The following is a 15,664-nucleotide window of genomic DNA, read 5'->3' as shown; positions in this document are numbered from 1 at the left end:
GGAAGACGCCGCGCCGGGGTGAGAGAGTGGAGGAAGCGCGACCGTGCGAGCGAGAGAAACGACGGCTCGACCATGACTGAGTGGGGGAAGAACGGTGCGGAAGGGATGCAGGGGCGCGATCGTGCCCCCCCCCCTCCTCGCCCCCTCCCCCTCCACGCGCCTATCACGCGCTCGGACGACTTCGACTGCCTTCGATTGCTCTCGACCGCGAGAGCAGGGCCGTCTAGAGCGCGCGGTTAGGCCTAACGTATCAACCGCGCGAGCCAGCCGGGAATTTTCCCGGTATTATTAAAATTGCATTACGGATCGCTCGCGCGCTCTCAGTCACTTACATACGCGATTTCTCGCCGCGGCTTTGCCGGCGGGGATACAAAACGTATTATACGCAGGATCGGCAAAGGCGGGATGTTACGATTATCCCTCGCGCGTCTCGTCGAAACTTGCGAGTCGCTCGAGGGGGATCGGCGAATAAAGAGCTTGAAAACGCACGCGTCCCTATCCTCGAATGCTCTCACGAATAATGCAGATTCGCTCGCCCTAAAGGCCGCATCAGACTACGGCGGGTTAACGACCACAATTGACGGTTGCTTCTATTTCGGCCAATCACAATCGACTCGGTGCATTGTCATTGGCTGAAATAGAAACAGAGCAACCGTATCAATTGTAGGCTGCTTTCTTTATAGGGGTGCGTTCCATTTAACGTTCGCAACGCTCGCGAGTATCATTTCATCCTTCTTGTTATTAAATATTAAATAAGGATGAGATGCGAGCGTTGCGGACGTTAAGTGAAACGCATCCTAGGAGACGCAAGGTGCGTTCCACTTGAGGCTCATCTCATCCTTACGGTTTATCAAATATTAAACAAGGCAAATTAAACGAGCAAATAATGCTCGTGAACATCAAGTGAAACGCCTCCACAGTCGATACAAGTGTCGTTCTATCTGTTATCCATTGTCAAGAAAAATAAAACAATGCTTGTGTCGACTGTTGCTCATTTCTATAAAGGTAAAGAATGCATTCCATTTCGCGCTTGAAGCGTTTTTATAATCATTTGTCCTTGTTTAATATTTCATAGATAACAAGGGTCAACTTACAGTTTATTGAGGGCTCACAGCATGTGTGAGGGTGTAAACGGAACGTATACTCAACTTTGATTTCGGTTCAACTCGCTCTCTTCTTTTTCTAATTCTCAGAATTAGGGTGCGTTCCGACGCACACGTAACGTATACTGTATAGTTTCAGCACTGGCAGTGAATATCGGAACGCACCCATAGAAAAGGACGAGTTGGTTGTGGACCAAGATTAGAATTAAACTAGATTGGGAGAAGCGGGCATGCGTCCCAAAAAGGAAAGCAGCTGTAATCGGTAACTTGTAGTCTGATACGGGCTTAAGGTGGCCGACGCCACGGCCGTGGGTGGTTCGCGCGCCGCTTCTTCCCTCCCCCGAGCCCAAGCCTTCCTTCTCTTCGCCTCGCCACGCCGCTCTTATGGCCGGTGCGCTTCGCGCGCTCGTTCGGCCGTCTCGCGAGGAATTTCTAAAAATCAATATACGCGTGCGAGGAGGAGACGAGAGAAGGGGCCATGAAGCATAAAAAAAAAAGAAAAAAGAAAGAGAGGAAAGAAAAAACATATTCGATATCCCGTTCGCCCCGGCGCTCTTCTCCTTTCCCCCGCTTTTTTCCCCTGGATACGTCTATCCCGGCTTTCCTTTCGTTTCTCTTCTTTTTCCCATTATCCTCCTGCGAAGCGAATTGCGCGTAATCTATCCCTGTCCTCTCTCTCTCTCTCTCTCTCTCGCGATACGACGTTGCGAATAGGCAATAGAGAAGGAGGGATCGGTTTCAAGGAAGAGAACTCGTCTCGAGATGAGGCCGGAGGAGAGAGGACTCGCGCGCCGAGCTAGGCTAGGCCCGGTAAAAGCGCGGGAGAGTTTATTTTCTCAGAAGCGCGCCGTCGCGCACTTGGTATAGTCTCTGCCGGCAGTACCGGCGTTGGCCTCCCGAATAAATTTCATTGAGACTCGCCCGCTCGCACGCGAGTCCGGACTCTGGGAGTCAGTCCTTCCCTCCTCCTTCGCCTTTCCGTCCCCCCACCCCCGAGTCGCGATGCACGTCGGGCACGCGGGTGGCAATTAAACGGGTTAACGACATTTCGGCTATGTTCGGCTGAACAATGTAATTCGCTCCTCGGCCTCGATTTAATTGGAGGGAATCGCGTCCCGTGAGAAGAGATCGGGCTCGATCGCGCGAAAATCGGGGATCGCGTTAGCGGAACTTGGAGCATAATAGATCCTTTTTCTTATTTATCATGTCGGGTATCAATTTATTCATTGGCGTAGCCAAGAGATTCCCTTAAATCTTGAAGAACAAAGTAATTAAAACCACTTAAACGGATTATGCTTAATAAGTATTCATAAGAAATTAACTTTGGAAAAGAACTTAAGTGAAAGTTACAGAAAATTTTCTGAGTATCCAAAACGCTATTCCAGTTCGAAGAATCAGTTTACTATTAAAAAAAAATTAAGTGATTTAATAAATTAAATATATATGATATTTCATGATTTACCTGTAAATAATTAATTACAAATAATAATATAAAACAAAACAAGTTGAATGATCCATACCACTCGATTACCATCCCCTCTCCCAAGTTCAAAAGTCTCAACCTTAAGGGCTATACACAAAATGACTGCATAAACATAGCACAAGACCGCTGGATCAATGAACATTTTACGTCAATCAATATGACGTCTTTTTGTCGGATCGTCATTGGTCCAGCGATCTTATCCTACGCAGCTTATTTCATTTTGTGTGTGATGGCCCTAACTTGGCTCCTCCTTCTCTGAATAAAAATCTGACTACGTCCTCTGTCTCGAGAAAAAATTCTGATTGAAAATAAACGAGTCAAAAGATTCTGTCACATAACATCAATCAGAATTCTGGTTTTCTTAATTAGAATTATAATAGATTCAACCAGAAAATTATGATTCGTCCATTTTCAACCAGAATTGTAATTAATGCAACCAGACTTTTTTTTCAGTGTATGTACGTCGTCTTTTCATTATATAATTATTTTGCGACAGGGCTGTATACGTTACTCTCGAGAATTACTCCAGCATTGAAAGCAGAAGTGGCTAGTTAAGCCTCAACAGCGTAAGCGGATAACGCGACGTTGTTCCACGCGATTAATTTCAAGTGAACCACAAGCAGGGATTTAAATTCAAGGTTGAGCGCCACATTGGAGCATCGAAAACTTAGCAGTTGCAAACTTCAGAGGCACGTTCCTGTTTGACGAATTTCATGTCGTTCTCGTCTTATTGTTACGGACGTGATTCTAATTTCATCACTTCTAAACGTCGCGTCGTCGCGTCGCTTAATGACAAGCCCGACGTCTTTCTCGTTGAGCACGATTATGATCTAGAAACAGAATCGCGCCAGGCAGAGTTAACTGATCAAGGCTGACGCGGGAGCAATCGGGCCAGGGAGAGATATCGCGGCCGGATTCTGTTCGATTGTTCGATTCGCGTACGCTTTCTCCTTTCTACTTCGGACCCGATGCTCTTTTTGCAGTCACGCGTTTAGAAGCGATACACAGCTCGATCATTTGCGAGAGTACCAAGAAACTCTGGGGCCTTATTCTTGAAAAATATCATATGCGGAAATGCTAGGGAAATCTATAATATACATAACGTATACTTACTTTCGTATATTTTCGTATGCGATATTTTTCGAGAATACAGTCTCTGTAAACGGTTCGGCTTTTCGAGGACTGACGGATTTGTTTCACTCGTTTTTTCTGTTTTTCCAGTAAATAAAATGTAATGATAAAAAATAGCTTCGACATGAGGATCAATACTAATCAAATTACCACATGAAAATAAAGTAGAATTCCAGGTCATTTCAATAAAATTGTATGAAATTGCTTGAGAGATAAAAATTATTAATAAATAATAAAATTCTCTTCTATTCTTTTTTCGCACTAATTATAATTGTAATTATATTTAATGATCTAGTTTAATGATCTAATTTTGTATATATATATATATATATATGTCTGTAGTTTAAATATATCTACTTCCTGAAAATGTCTTCAAATAATTCGCAGAAGAATACTACCTAATAAAGAATTGCAGGGTATAAAAAAAAATTTATCTCAACGCTGCAAATTTGTTCGATTCTTCAGAGGTTAAGAAACTCAACAAGAAATTCCAGTTTAATATATCTTCCTTCGTTTCTTAGGAAAAAGAGAAATATCAGTTTTCTCTCTTACCAATGGCACTGGTTTAGAAGGATGAAAGGATGGCAAACGAAAAAAAAAAAAAACATGGACGATGCGGTATCTACGGATCACGTCGTAGAAGCCGCGATCGAACGATATCGAAAGGGAAATTTTATCTACTTCATCCCTTGGCATACTTTCCCAAACGTTTACCTTGTAGCGAACATTAGACATCCAATGATTATCTTCCGGTAGTATTGGTCGAGGCATGAGATTAAAATAGACAGTGCCGCGCGAAAACAGCTTCTTCCTTCGAAGAGCACGTCTTGGGAGACGATTTTCTTTTTGGGCTCTCGAACAAAAGCTGATTTTAAGCGACAATTGACACCGGTATTATGCGAGTTAACTAAAATAAAAATTTCGATTATAATAAGAATGCAAAAGCAATCTCTACGTATATTAGTAACAGGAAGCGCATTTTCGCGTACCCGTAACATTAACTCGAAAAATTAACTCGACGATATATACCGTACTTCATTTCCTGGTTTCGAGACCCGGCCAAGAGTCGCAAAGATAGTACGTCTTACGGTCGATCGTTAGCGCAGATGCGGCGGGATTGAGTTATGGGCACCGCACTCTCACGGCCGTAAACTCACGTCGACATGATTAAAGGTACGGCACTACTTAGCAAAGAGCGTATATTCTAAGGAGGCTTTCATTCCGCAAGGGAGTGCCGATAATGAAGTGTACGTGCAGTTGGGAGCATATAATATATGGTAATTTAACGCATATGTAATATATACATCATACAATACAGCACCCTAACCACAAGTACTCGCCCGTGAGTTTATATGAGTAATTGTCTGAGGGTCTATTTTTTTTATTGATAAACTTAATCAAGCTGCACAGTAAAAATTAGCCGAAGCGTTAGTGTCATGTGCGTTGAGGAGACCGAGAGTGAGAAAGAAATATATATATGTGTATATATATATGTAATGTATGTGTAATCGGCTGGACCAAATGTAACTTATCGCAGCCGCAGAATGACACAGTAGTGCCCCGAAAAAGAAAAAAAGAAAAAAAAAATAGAAAAATTAGGGGCCGACACCAAAATTTGTAGGACGGATTGTGTGTATTTATGTGTGGCGTAAGAAAGAAATGATAATAGCGAATCAGCGATTCATCAGCGGCTCACAATCGCAACGAAAACTGCCCTGCAATCGGCAACGCCTCGTTTCGCCGCGCGCAGGAAAGAAAAAGAAAAAAAAAAAGATCGACAAGAGATCGATTTCCTGTGCCGCAACACAGAGCGCCGAACGTATATCACCAAGTCGCCAAGTCGAGTGGCACGCGGTGAAATAAAAAAAAAATATATTTAAAAAAGAGAAGTATAGACGAGAGAACAAGAGATCGATTTCCTGTGCTGCACAGTCACCGTCGAGTTGCGTTCAGGAGCCTGTTTTATATTAAACGCCGCGATATAAATGTGCCGGCAAATTTGCCATGGTATTTTCTTTTCCGTAGGACCAGCTCCGATGATCGAAACCGGAATAATTTCGTCGAGACCATTTTGTCCCGATGCTAGAAGCAAAAGAATCACTTTTTCGCATCTGAAATGTCGAGAATTGAACTCGTCGAGATTGCACCGATCTTGGAATTCGCAGAGTGCAATAGCCGACCAATGCCGATCGTGTGAGAATGTTTCGTTCGCGATAGATATATCGAAACACTAAGAAGGTGTATTAGTTATCGCGTAGTTATGTGTGGTAGCCTTGAAGGATCGAAACCGGTCTGATTTCGGAGAGTTCGGACTTGGATGCTACAAATCCTTGCGAATCAGTTTTAAAATTGATTTATAACCGTTTTTCGATACAAAATTTCTTTTCAAAACTAGAAATTGTAAAAAGACTACTAACTTCATCTTTTTCGCAGTTCCAGTTCTGAAATAAGCACACACACATCAGAGTAATCACGTAAATTTTATATTATACGATGAAAACACGCGATGGTTCTCTTTTTCTCTTTTTCACTTTTATACGACGCACCGAGGATTCTTTGAACTCGCCGAAACTTCACCAGAGATTTCGATCGTCGACTGACGGTATTAAAGATCCAAATCTTTTTCGCGATTTCACGGGGAAAAGCCGGCTCGTCATCGCGCAATGGCACCTACTTGCAATTCTCAGATGCTGCTGCTGCTCGAAGAGAGTGCTGGGAGGACAGTGCTTGCGAGAGAGGCGAAAAACAAGTAGAAGTAGTAGAAGAGAAAGAAGAAGAAAAAGAAGAAGAAATAGAGAAGAATATCGGCGTTACCTGCACGCTAAACTCACCAGGGGCCCCTGCCGCTCGTGGGGAATCGGTCTGTGGTCCCGACCGGAAGCGCCCGGAAGTCGCGGTTGGTACCGTGGAGAACGCTCAGCCAATCCCGCGCCACCTCCTTTAGCGAGCGGGGGCTTGGGATTGGCTGCTACTCAGCCTCAAGGCCGCTGCTGATGCTTCTCCTTCTGCCCTTCTCCCAACAGGCCCCCGAGTGTGCGTTGTGCGCTACATGGCCGCGCGCGGGGCCCAGCGGAGAACAGCGATCGGGGTGGCGACTCCGCGATTCCGCCGCTCTGGAAAAATCCTGGCGCTTCGATCGGATTGTCGAATCGTCGAATGCCGCCGGCCGCCAGCCGCAGCGGCGAAGAAGCGGCGGAATTGCCGGAATTGCCGGAATTGTCTCTCACAACCCGATGGATGGAGGTTGCGTGACTTCCGTCGATCGGCATCAAACGTATGTCAATATCCAGCGCATAACACAGTGTCCCGAGGTTCTTCTGAATGTTCAGTAACATTTGCTTTTTCGCCTCGATTAAAATTTCATAAATGTTTTGTACTTAAAATGAGACAAGTACATATTCATTTGAAGAGGGAGAAAACAAAGATCCCAAGTGCGAAAAATGCAAAGAATGCGAACAGACTTGATATCTGCCGTTGTCCATTGCTCCGTGAGAAACAAAGTTATATGATTGATCTGTTCTTTTCAGCTCAACTTCTTGCATTCATCTTTCTCCTTTTCTGTCTAATATGGAGAGAAAAAGAGAAAAGATGAATGATGCCAGAAATTCAGCCAAAAAGAACAGACCTAATTACAAACTATTATAATCTTCATTACAATTTTCAAGTTTTCTTATTTAGACAGCCATACAAGTTTGTTTCACTCTTTTGTTTTGATATTCTATATTCGTATGGTATTGACGGATATTTAAAAAATCTGAGCATTCAGAATTGCAATGATCGCTGGATACGAATGTGCCGCATGGGACATTCAATAAACATTAAAAAATGTTCATTGATTCTCCTGAGAGCCGCACGAGATAGACGGCAGTCTCGCAATAGGATGGGAGGAGAAGGGTCTGCCATTCTTACAGGCAATCTTTTTTTTTCACGAATCCTTACTATCTATCATTTCGCGTGTCGATTTACGTCGACGATAACGACCGGGGATAGGCAAGCTGATTATTAATCTATGTCGCCAAATTGGAGTGCAGGTTGAAAAAAAAAAAAAGATCTTATAATTTTGTCGCAATGTGTCCAATTAGTATATTGATGAATAAATGATAGGCCAGATCACTTTCTCGATTCTAAAGAGTTCGCATAATTTTGCAAAAGGCGTCGTTTAACAATGCGTAAAGTGGGATCTCTGCATGGATGCGTCGGATGCACGTCGAAGTGCGTGGCACGAAGCGGCGTGTTGCGTGAGACGATCGTGGCGAAATCGAATTTCGATTTACCCTATGAATTTCATAGGAAAGAGAACTCGCGGGAATTTTATTTCGCTATACGCGTTATCTCTGCAAAGTGCTACGTGAAAGATGAAGGAAATGGAACGAACGTCGACATGCAACTACGCCTTCGCGCGTCCGAGTCCCGTTAATTGATCGGGTCAGTCGTTAAATTTAGCGTATGAAACGATACAAGTATGTGACGCGGGATATTATACGAGATGTTCCGGAAACCGCGCGGGCTTCCTTCGCGTCTTCCTGCTCGAGTCGCTCTTTCATACGTTTCACGAGCTTCGATTCAAATTCTGACAAGTTCTGATTTTATCATAATCGTTCCGATTCTTAATCTACCTCGATTTCGATCCGCGACCAAGCTGACGATTCTACGATCGCCGACTCTACAACTACCGACTGTACGATTGTTAATTTTCCGCGCACGTTGACCCGATAATGACGGATGCCTCGAAAGTACTCCGAAGTGACCGCAACAACCGTCTCGCTTCTTAGCCACTAAGGAAGCGCGCGTCTTCGGGTACACCTCGTATAAGTGCATGTAACGTACGGCAATTGGCCATGTGTGCGCACGATTCACGGACTGTCGACGACGGTCGGCCCTCTTGCAAAACGAAAGGGCGAGGGGGGCTGGTGGTAGTCTCAGTCTGGTAGTACTGTAGTAGTAGTGGTGGTGGTGGTGGTGATGGCGGTGGTGGTCTGGTGGTTCGAGCCAGCCAGCGAGCTGAGAGAGCTGTTTCTAGGTTCTCGGGTTCTCCGTCCACAACGACGGCGAATGGATATAGGCAGCTCGTTGGGTTGCTTCTCTCCCTTCCTTACTTGGGCCGTGTGCGGGGGTGATTTTCGGGGAGACGAAATTCCAGCTTCCAACTGTTGCGCAAATAACGTGGCGCAAACGCAGCCTCGAAGGCGTGGCGATCGACAAAGGGCTCGGAAACGGCCGATAACGTGCCGTTTTCCATTCCCCCCCTCACCCCACCCCCTATACCCGTCTGTCTCTCCCCCGATCTTTTTTTTTTCGCCGCCTCGTTACGCACCACCTGCAGAGTAGGAAGCAGCCTCGCCGCAGAACAAACGAGTAACGCGCCTCGCTCCAGTCGGGATTGTCGGGAACTCGCGGGACTCCCGGACACGCAACGAGGAAGAGGAGAGCGGTGGCGGCGATGACGACGACGGCAGAGGCGATGGTGGTCGCCTCCTCGATGTGCACGAGCGTGTTCTGGAATTTGAAACACACAAGTTGTCTTTATCACGATTTCTGCTGAGAGGAACATCGCTCACTCCCATTTTCTCTCTCTCTCTCTCTCGCCGTCTCACGCACATGCATACGCGTCTCTCTGTCGTTCCTCCATTCTCTCACATACACATACATGCACGTTCTCTCTTTCTTTCTCGCTTACTATCGAGACTGTCCGACGCACTTCTCCGTGACGCACCGCGCAAGATAAAACGGACGCCCGCCCGTCGTCGTTTCTCTCCGTCTCCGTCGGACTGCCGGACGTGTTAGCCTAGAAATCGTCCCGCGGCGAGGCGATCAACCTCCTCGTCCTCTCCTCCTCCTCCTCGTCCTCGTCGTCATCGCCGTCCGTCCTGGCACGATACACCGCGTGATCGATCCGTCTCGCCGCGCGTGAATTTATCGCCCTCTTTTCTCTTTCTCACACGCACGCACCGCACGCCCGCGCCGCCGCGAATGCTTGCGATTCTTGCGAATGCCGTGTGTATCGGGCCGTCGACGAATTCGCGAGGATTTTCGGACGCGACGCCTAAAACGCGGACTGGGCGATCACGGTGGCCGCGCTTGATGCGTCCGCGTCTCGTGACGGACGACCCTCTTCGCGCGCCACTCGACGCGCGGTACCACGGCGACGGCGGGCGACGGCGACCAACGGCGACCGAGGTGGCGACGGAGGCGACGGACGATAACGACGCGAGCGACCGAACGGGGAAGTGGGAACGTGAAATAGAGACCGACCTTGGCACCTTGGCGCGGTACACCGTACAGGCGTACACGTCTGTACTTCTATACACGTCGCCGGACTGCCGGAGGCGGGTGTCTGCGACTGCGGGTGTCCCAGGGATCTTCTCCTCGAAACGCGCACGACTGTCGACGGAACACCAACCGCGAGCACCGCGAGTCGCGACTCGCGACTCTCCTCGCCATGGTAAGCGAGCGCGGCGTCGGTTCGGTGCTTTTTCCTTTTTTTTTCCCCCTTTACGTTTTACTCTTTTTCCAACTCGCTCGCAGTGACGTACAAACTTATGGTTGCGATCGTGAAATTTTTCTCTGCTCGGAACACGGCACAGAGTGCACGTCCGGGAATTCGACTCGCGAGGAGACGACGTGATCGCGGAACACGGGTCGGCGGAAAGACTCCACGAACCGTTCCTAACCTCAAAATGGCCGTTTCAGGACGTCGCCGCGTTCTCCGAGGACAGCTTCGACGTGAAGGAGTGGATCAACCGGACGTTCAAGTCCGCCGAAGCGCAGGAGAACAAGGACGTAAGTCGCACCATCCTCGGGCCACCATCCCCGATTTTGTCAATTTCTGTCCCCCGTCGGATCCAAATCACGCTCATCGTCGCGACGCCCGTCGGCCACCGAACTGGCGGCTTCCACCGCCAGCGGCGGCAGGTCGGTGACACCGATCAGTTCTTTTTAAAGATGATCCCTTTTTTCACACCACCGCCGAGGTTTTCGGCCCCCGCTGAACGATATATTTTTACAAGTTCGCGTATCTCACGCCCAAATTTATGTCGCAACACCGTTAGGTCATGTACCGACGGACAATAAACTTTTTCGTTCATTCCGCGACACACGCATATTTTTTCGTTTTTAGAATAAATTCTTACGCGGATATAATTTTATTACCGTAATTTTGTCATTGAATTTGATAACGTTATCTTTGGCAGTATTTTAATATTTTCAATGTCATTGTAAAAATTAAGCAGCTCATGTATTTCTAACATACTGAGAAGAAGCTAGCAACTAATTATATTTAACCAATTACAAGGAATATTTTAAAAGACATTTCAATCTCTCTATATTATTAATTAATTATGAATTATTTGATGATTTTATAAAAATATAAGCAACTATCCTTGAAAAAATTTGTATCATGGCTGAGTACACTTTGCAGGCTTTTGTTTCATCATTAGTGATGAAGTTGCAATTATATGTGCAACAAGTTAACGGTGCCTTAGAGGAAACCAGCCAATCGGTTCTCTCCAGCTTACCAAGAATTTTAAGAGACACTCAACTCCTGCAGCAAGAAACATTGGCGCTAAGAGAAAAAATGGTTGCTGTCAAGCAAGAGATTGCAAAGGTTGGTATACCTAATTTTTTTAAATATTTATCTTGATGATAGTAATAACTTTAGACAACAATGAAACCTAGATCGAGAAAGACACGGCCTCTTCTATGGCAATGCTGGAAAAGATCGATAGGATAAAAACGGAATTACAAACTGCTAAGCAAGGATTACACGAAGCCGACAATTGGACAGTATTAGCGAATGATGTGGAAGAGGTATATGAAAATTCCAATTGGTTTCTTCACATATTTCGATGATATGCGATAATTTAATTATATTGTTTCCTTTAATTTTAATATAACAGGTATTCGAGTCTGGCGATATAGAAGCTATATCTAATAAATTGTTCAGCATGCAGAAATCGCTAGCTATGCTTGCGAATGTTGTCGATTATGAGGATAAAAAGCTGCAGCTAGAAGGCTTGAAAAATCGCCTCGAGGCGATAGCTAGTCCACGATTGGTCCAAGCTTTTACTGCTGCCAATTTAGGTAAAATTTGCAAGATCGAAATTAATTCATTTATTTCGCATGATATGATACTAATGTCAGATTTTGTTTAGAACAATCGAAAACTTATGTGGATATCTTTAGTAAGATGGAACGTCTGCCTCAGCTTCTCAAATACTATCACAACTGCTTGAAGGTCTCTTTAGGTCAAGAATGGAGACGCACTATTGAGTTAGCACAAGATGAAAATGTTACCTATTGGCTACGTGTATATTATGACAAATTGTTATCCTCTTGGCATGAACAGGTATGCGCGGTCTTTGTCAGATCGAAATATTATTGCGCTGCATTACAAATATTTTCTATAACTGTTTATGTTAAAGGTGAAATGGTGCCATCAAGTCTTTCCTAATACTTCAATAGATATTCATGTCGAGGTTTACGCTGACCTTTTAAGGAGCCTCGATCCGGGTATTCCAGAATGTATAGAAGCGATTCTCAAACAACATTCGAATTCGGTGCAGTTGACCATTCTACACGAATTGAAACAGATGACAAAGTATTTTGCTACAAACCTTAACGGTGCTATCGAAACGTCGCTTCGCGGAAAATTGCAGAATGAAAAATTACTGTCACTAGCGCAAGCTGTATACGCGCCTTACGTTCCTTACATTGCGAAATATAGCACGTTCCAAACTGCACAGTTAGAACACCATCTACAGTTTTGGCATCATTCGCATGACGATTTAAGCGATACTATCAACTCCCTTTCTCTTAGTATTTCGCGGATTATGGGCTATGCTAGTGACGCTAATAAGCAATGTAAGCTTTTTACAGAAGGTTGTGGATATCCCGGTTTACTGCAATCATTAAACGTATGTTTATATTAAAGATTTTTTGCTTGTGTCAACGCCATGATTATAAAATGAATTTTTTATTAAGCTGACGATATATGTTGTAGATTTTTTTCAACAAATACCTTGAGAAATATCAACAAGGTCTGAAGCAACTTGAGAGAAAGAAAGTGAAACATGAAGATTGGAATTTATTCCAAATGTGTCTTACATTGATGCAAAATATAGGTAAATATATAAGTTTTAGCAATCAATTTTGTATATGACATGAACGCGAATTTAAATTGTAATTTAAATTGTATTGCTGTATATATAGGTGATCTCTTGCATCAAGTTCAACAATTTGAAAAATCGCTCGTGATCGACATAACAGAAGCTAGTAATAAAATACAAAATACAAACGGTAGCGTTTTCTGTCAATACAAAAAATTACTGTTAACTTCGACAGGATGCGCCGATCTAGAAAGTCTTGTTGCATCTTTCCAAAGAGGTATGTATACGCGCGTAGTAATAATAATTATAATGTTACGGGAAGCAAATTATCTAATTTCTTGTTTTTTTTGCAGAGGATAAGACAATTCTCGATTCCATTATAAAATCTATTCAAAAACTCTGCACTGATTTACATCATATCACGTACGAAGTCATTTTTGCGCCAATATTCTCTCAACTATTGTTGGTGCAAAAAGCACCGGCTTGGACATTGGAGACTAACAAAATGTCCAATCTAAGTTCAGATTTACCCGATTATAGTTTCGCCCCTCAAGAGTATATCACACAAGTCGGACAGTATTTAATGACGTTGCCACAGCACTTGGAACCGTTTCTGTTGAGGGACAATCCGAGTTTAACGCAAGCGTTGAAGGCAGCGGATCCACAATATGTTCAAGGCTCAAGTGAATCTGGATTTACTAGTATTCTTTTGGATATTATTGCCCGAGGAACGTGTCAAATGTTCCAGGATCAAACTTTAGGCATCTGTCAATTGAACTCCGTTGCTTGCAAACAGCTCGCAACTGATATTGGTAAAGATCTTTCATTATCTTTAACTTTATAATTTCTGAAGGAAACTATGAAGGGACATAAACGAAAGTTATTGTGTATTGTAGATTATCTGGGCAATGTACTGGAGGAGCTTGGTCTGTGTTTATCGGAAAATCTTCAACACATGTCCTTACTGTTGAGATTACCATCCGAGGATTATCAGAACGGTAGCTCCGGATGCAATGCTCGTGTCGTAGCTGCAGTCAGACAAATGCGCAATATTACGTCTTCCGGCTGACACAGTCCGTGTCAAACCGGACACGATGTCACAATGTGAGAAACTTCGTTTACCGTTCCATGGTTTTAGCAAAACTAGTGATTTCGCGCGCGATATTTGTACAACATATTTGCTATTCTATAATAATTGTAAAAAAATAAAACCATGTATAGTATTATAATATATATACGAACGTATTCTTATTAAGTTTTGTCTTTTCATTTAACACACACTTTACATTTATTGCAAGATCTATATTTTATGAATAAAAAGAGATTGTTTAAAAGATTTGAGTTTCATCAGATGAAGACTCAGGCTTAACTTAAATATGGCTATATAATATTCTCTGATCAGGACAAGTGCGGGCATTCATCAGATATCATACTTTAATGTCATTTATTCGCTACACTATGCCTGAACTACTGTTAACCAATTTCACTCTGCATCGGTGATTATCTGAGTAACACTCGGATACAGAATGACTTTGTTTCAAACTTATTTTCGATTCTCCTTTCTCGTATATCGACGTACAGAACTATAAAACAAATTACAAAGATCGCAGCACCATAAGAGCTCGGGGCACAATTTATGCGCCAGAGGCGTTGAATACTTACAAAGAACGAGAGATGTCTTTATATATAAGATCTATAGGAAACCGACCATTTAATATCGGTAGAGATTCATAGTTGAGCATTTTCTCTTACTCTTTCACTCATTCTCTTATCACATATTCTCGTATATATATTTATAAAGTTCGAGACAAATACGTATTAACGTCTTTCAACGAGTCGTGTTATAAAGGCGCAGACAAAATGCAGCAAATGCATATTTCGTGCGAATATTGCACCTCTGGATTGGATAAAAATATCTATTTTGCATAAAGATCCGCATTTATATACTTCATATTTTATCGTAGATTTCATCATTTATACATAATTTATACATCACGAAGTGTATAAAAAGCATTTGCTACATTTTTCTTCTCCGATGATATCATGAACTTTGCGTCAAACTTATATACACGCAAAATCAACAATTGTTAATGTATCGAATATTTCACTCGTCGAGTGTACAACACCATATTCCACGTTTTTCTTGTTTCTAAATTTATGTTAATCGTAAGTAATATGTTAATTTTGCCTAAGATATGCAATGAACGTTAAAGTATAGCACGATAAACTATGTACGAATCCATTAACACAGACACAATAAATTTGAAAGTCATAGGACTTATGCATAAGTCTTTTGTGAGCATACGATGTAGAATCGTTCGCTCTGATGAAAGGATCATACCGAAATATAAATGTAATTATAATTATGCACGATAAATACTTAAAATTCATCGCGTGAATTACACAAGCAGGGTATATTCTAAATTAGCAATAAAATGATATGAAGAATACAATCATAAAATAAACTGGCTATTAAAGTACATCGCTAATACCTTGTCTCCGAATTGCAAGCGTGCAAAAACTGAAAGTGATCTCGCACGTTTCTCTCTCAACAATACTCTTTAACAATTTGCTGCGGATTAATAGACAAATTGTTGCACCTTACCCAAGTAGAGTTCCTTTTGTTTTTTTAAAAGAAAATTCCCGCTATTTCTCTTCAGATTCCGTGCGAGGGAAAACAGCTATTCGATTAAGTCCACACAATACTTTGCGACATGCGCATACATAATCGTAATTAGACAGTCCATCAAACAAATACTATTTGGTAGTGAAAAGAGAATTATATACGGGCAATCGTGTGGCACTATTTCAATGTGGTCAGAGTTCCTACTCATCTTCCTGAT

The 15,664-nt window shown here is 43.2% G+C and overlaps 2 protein-coding genes across 14 annotated transcripts in view; one reads left to right on the top strand and one right to left on the bottom strand.

Annotated features, from left to right (window-relative positions):
• LOC108758376 (uncharacterized) overlaps window positions 1–10,467 on the bottom strand; it is a 143,403-nt gene extending 132,936 nt beyond the window's left edge. For 2 of the 11 annotated variants that reach the window (XM_018503290.1, XM_018503306.1), the window contains exons 1-3: window positions 9,395–9,892; window positions 8,545–9,213; window positions 6,549–6,830 (exon numbers count right to left, since the gene is read on the bottom strand). The gene's annotated coding sequence lies outside the window, so the exon portion shown is untranslated. Of the gene's footprint in view, window positions 1–6,391; window positions 6,433–6,531; window positions 6,831–8,544; window positions 9,214–9,394; window positions 9,893–9,969; window positions 10,027–10,388 lie in introns of those variants that run through there. The other 9 variants (XM_018503293.1, XM_018503301.1, XM_018503296.1 and 6 more) reach the window with 9 other exon arrangements.
• Cog7 (conserved oligomeric Golgi complex subunit 7) lies at window positions 9,196–14,054 on the top strand. 3 transcript variants are annotated; one of them, XM_018503289.1, is made up of 11 exons: window positions 9,196–9,233; window positions 10,408–10,497; window positions 11,135–11,320; window positions 11,392–11,523; window positions 11,613–11,796; window positions 11,868–12,061; window positions 12,138–12,629; window positions 12,716–12,836; window positions 12,925–13,098; window positions 13,175–13,633; window positions 13,718–14,054. In XM_018503289.1, exons 3-11 carry the CDS (start codon window positions 11,156–11,158, stop codon window positions 13,888–13,890), a joined length of 2,094 nt encoding a protein of 697 aa, XP_018358791.1. In that variant the 5' UTR covers window positions 9,196–9,233; window positions 10,408–10,497; window positions 11,135–11,155; the 3' UTR covers window positions 13,891–14,054. The 3 variants fall into 3 exon arrangements, with proteins under 3 accessions (XP_018358791.1, XP_018358790.1, XP_018358788.1); XM_018503288.1 differs by lacking the exon at window positions 9,196–9,233 and adding an exon at window positions 10,085–10,159; XM_018503286.1 differs by lacking the exon at window positions 9,196–9,233 and adding an exon at window positions 10,085–10,159 and having other exon boundaries at window positions 10,408–10,629.
• The last annotated feature ends 1,610 nt before the right edge of the window (window positions 14,055–15,664 follow it).

The sequence above is a fragment of the Trachymyrmex cornetzi genome, unplaced genomic scaffold (genome assembly GCF_001594075.2).
Source record: "Trachymyrmex cornetzi isolate Tcor2-1 unplaced genomic scaffold, Tcor1.1 scaffold156, whole genome shotgun sequence".
NCBI lineage: Eukaryota > Metazoa > Arthropoda > Insecta > Hymenoptera > Formicidae > Trachymyrmex > Trachymyrmex cornetzi.
The sequence above is the reverse complement of the archived record's forward strand: the minus strand, read 5'-3'. Positions and strand labels throughout refer to the sequence as shown.

Coding starts and splice junctions, on each gene's coding strand:
- Cog7 (XM_018503286.1), top strand. Junction 11,321..11,391: donor TCAAGCAAGAGATTGCAAAG/GTTGGTATACCT, acceptor AATGAAACCTAG/ATCGAGAAAGACACGGCCTC. Junction 12,062..12,137: donor TATCCTCTTGGCATGAACAG/GTATGCGCGGTC, acceptor TTTATGTTAAAG/GTGAAATGGTGCCATCAAGT.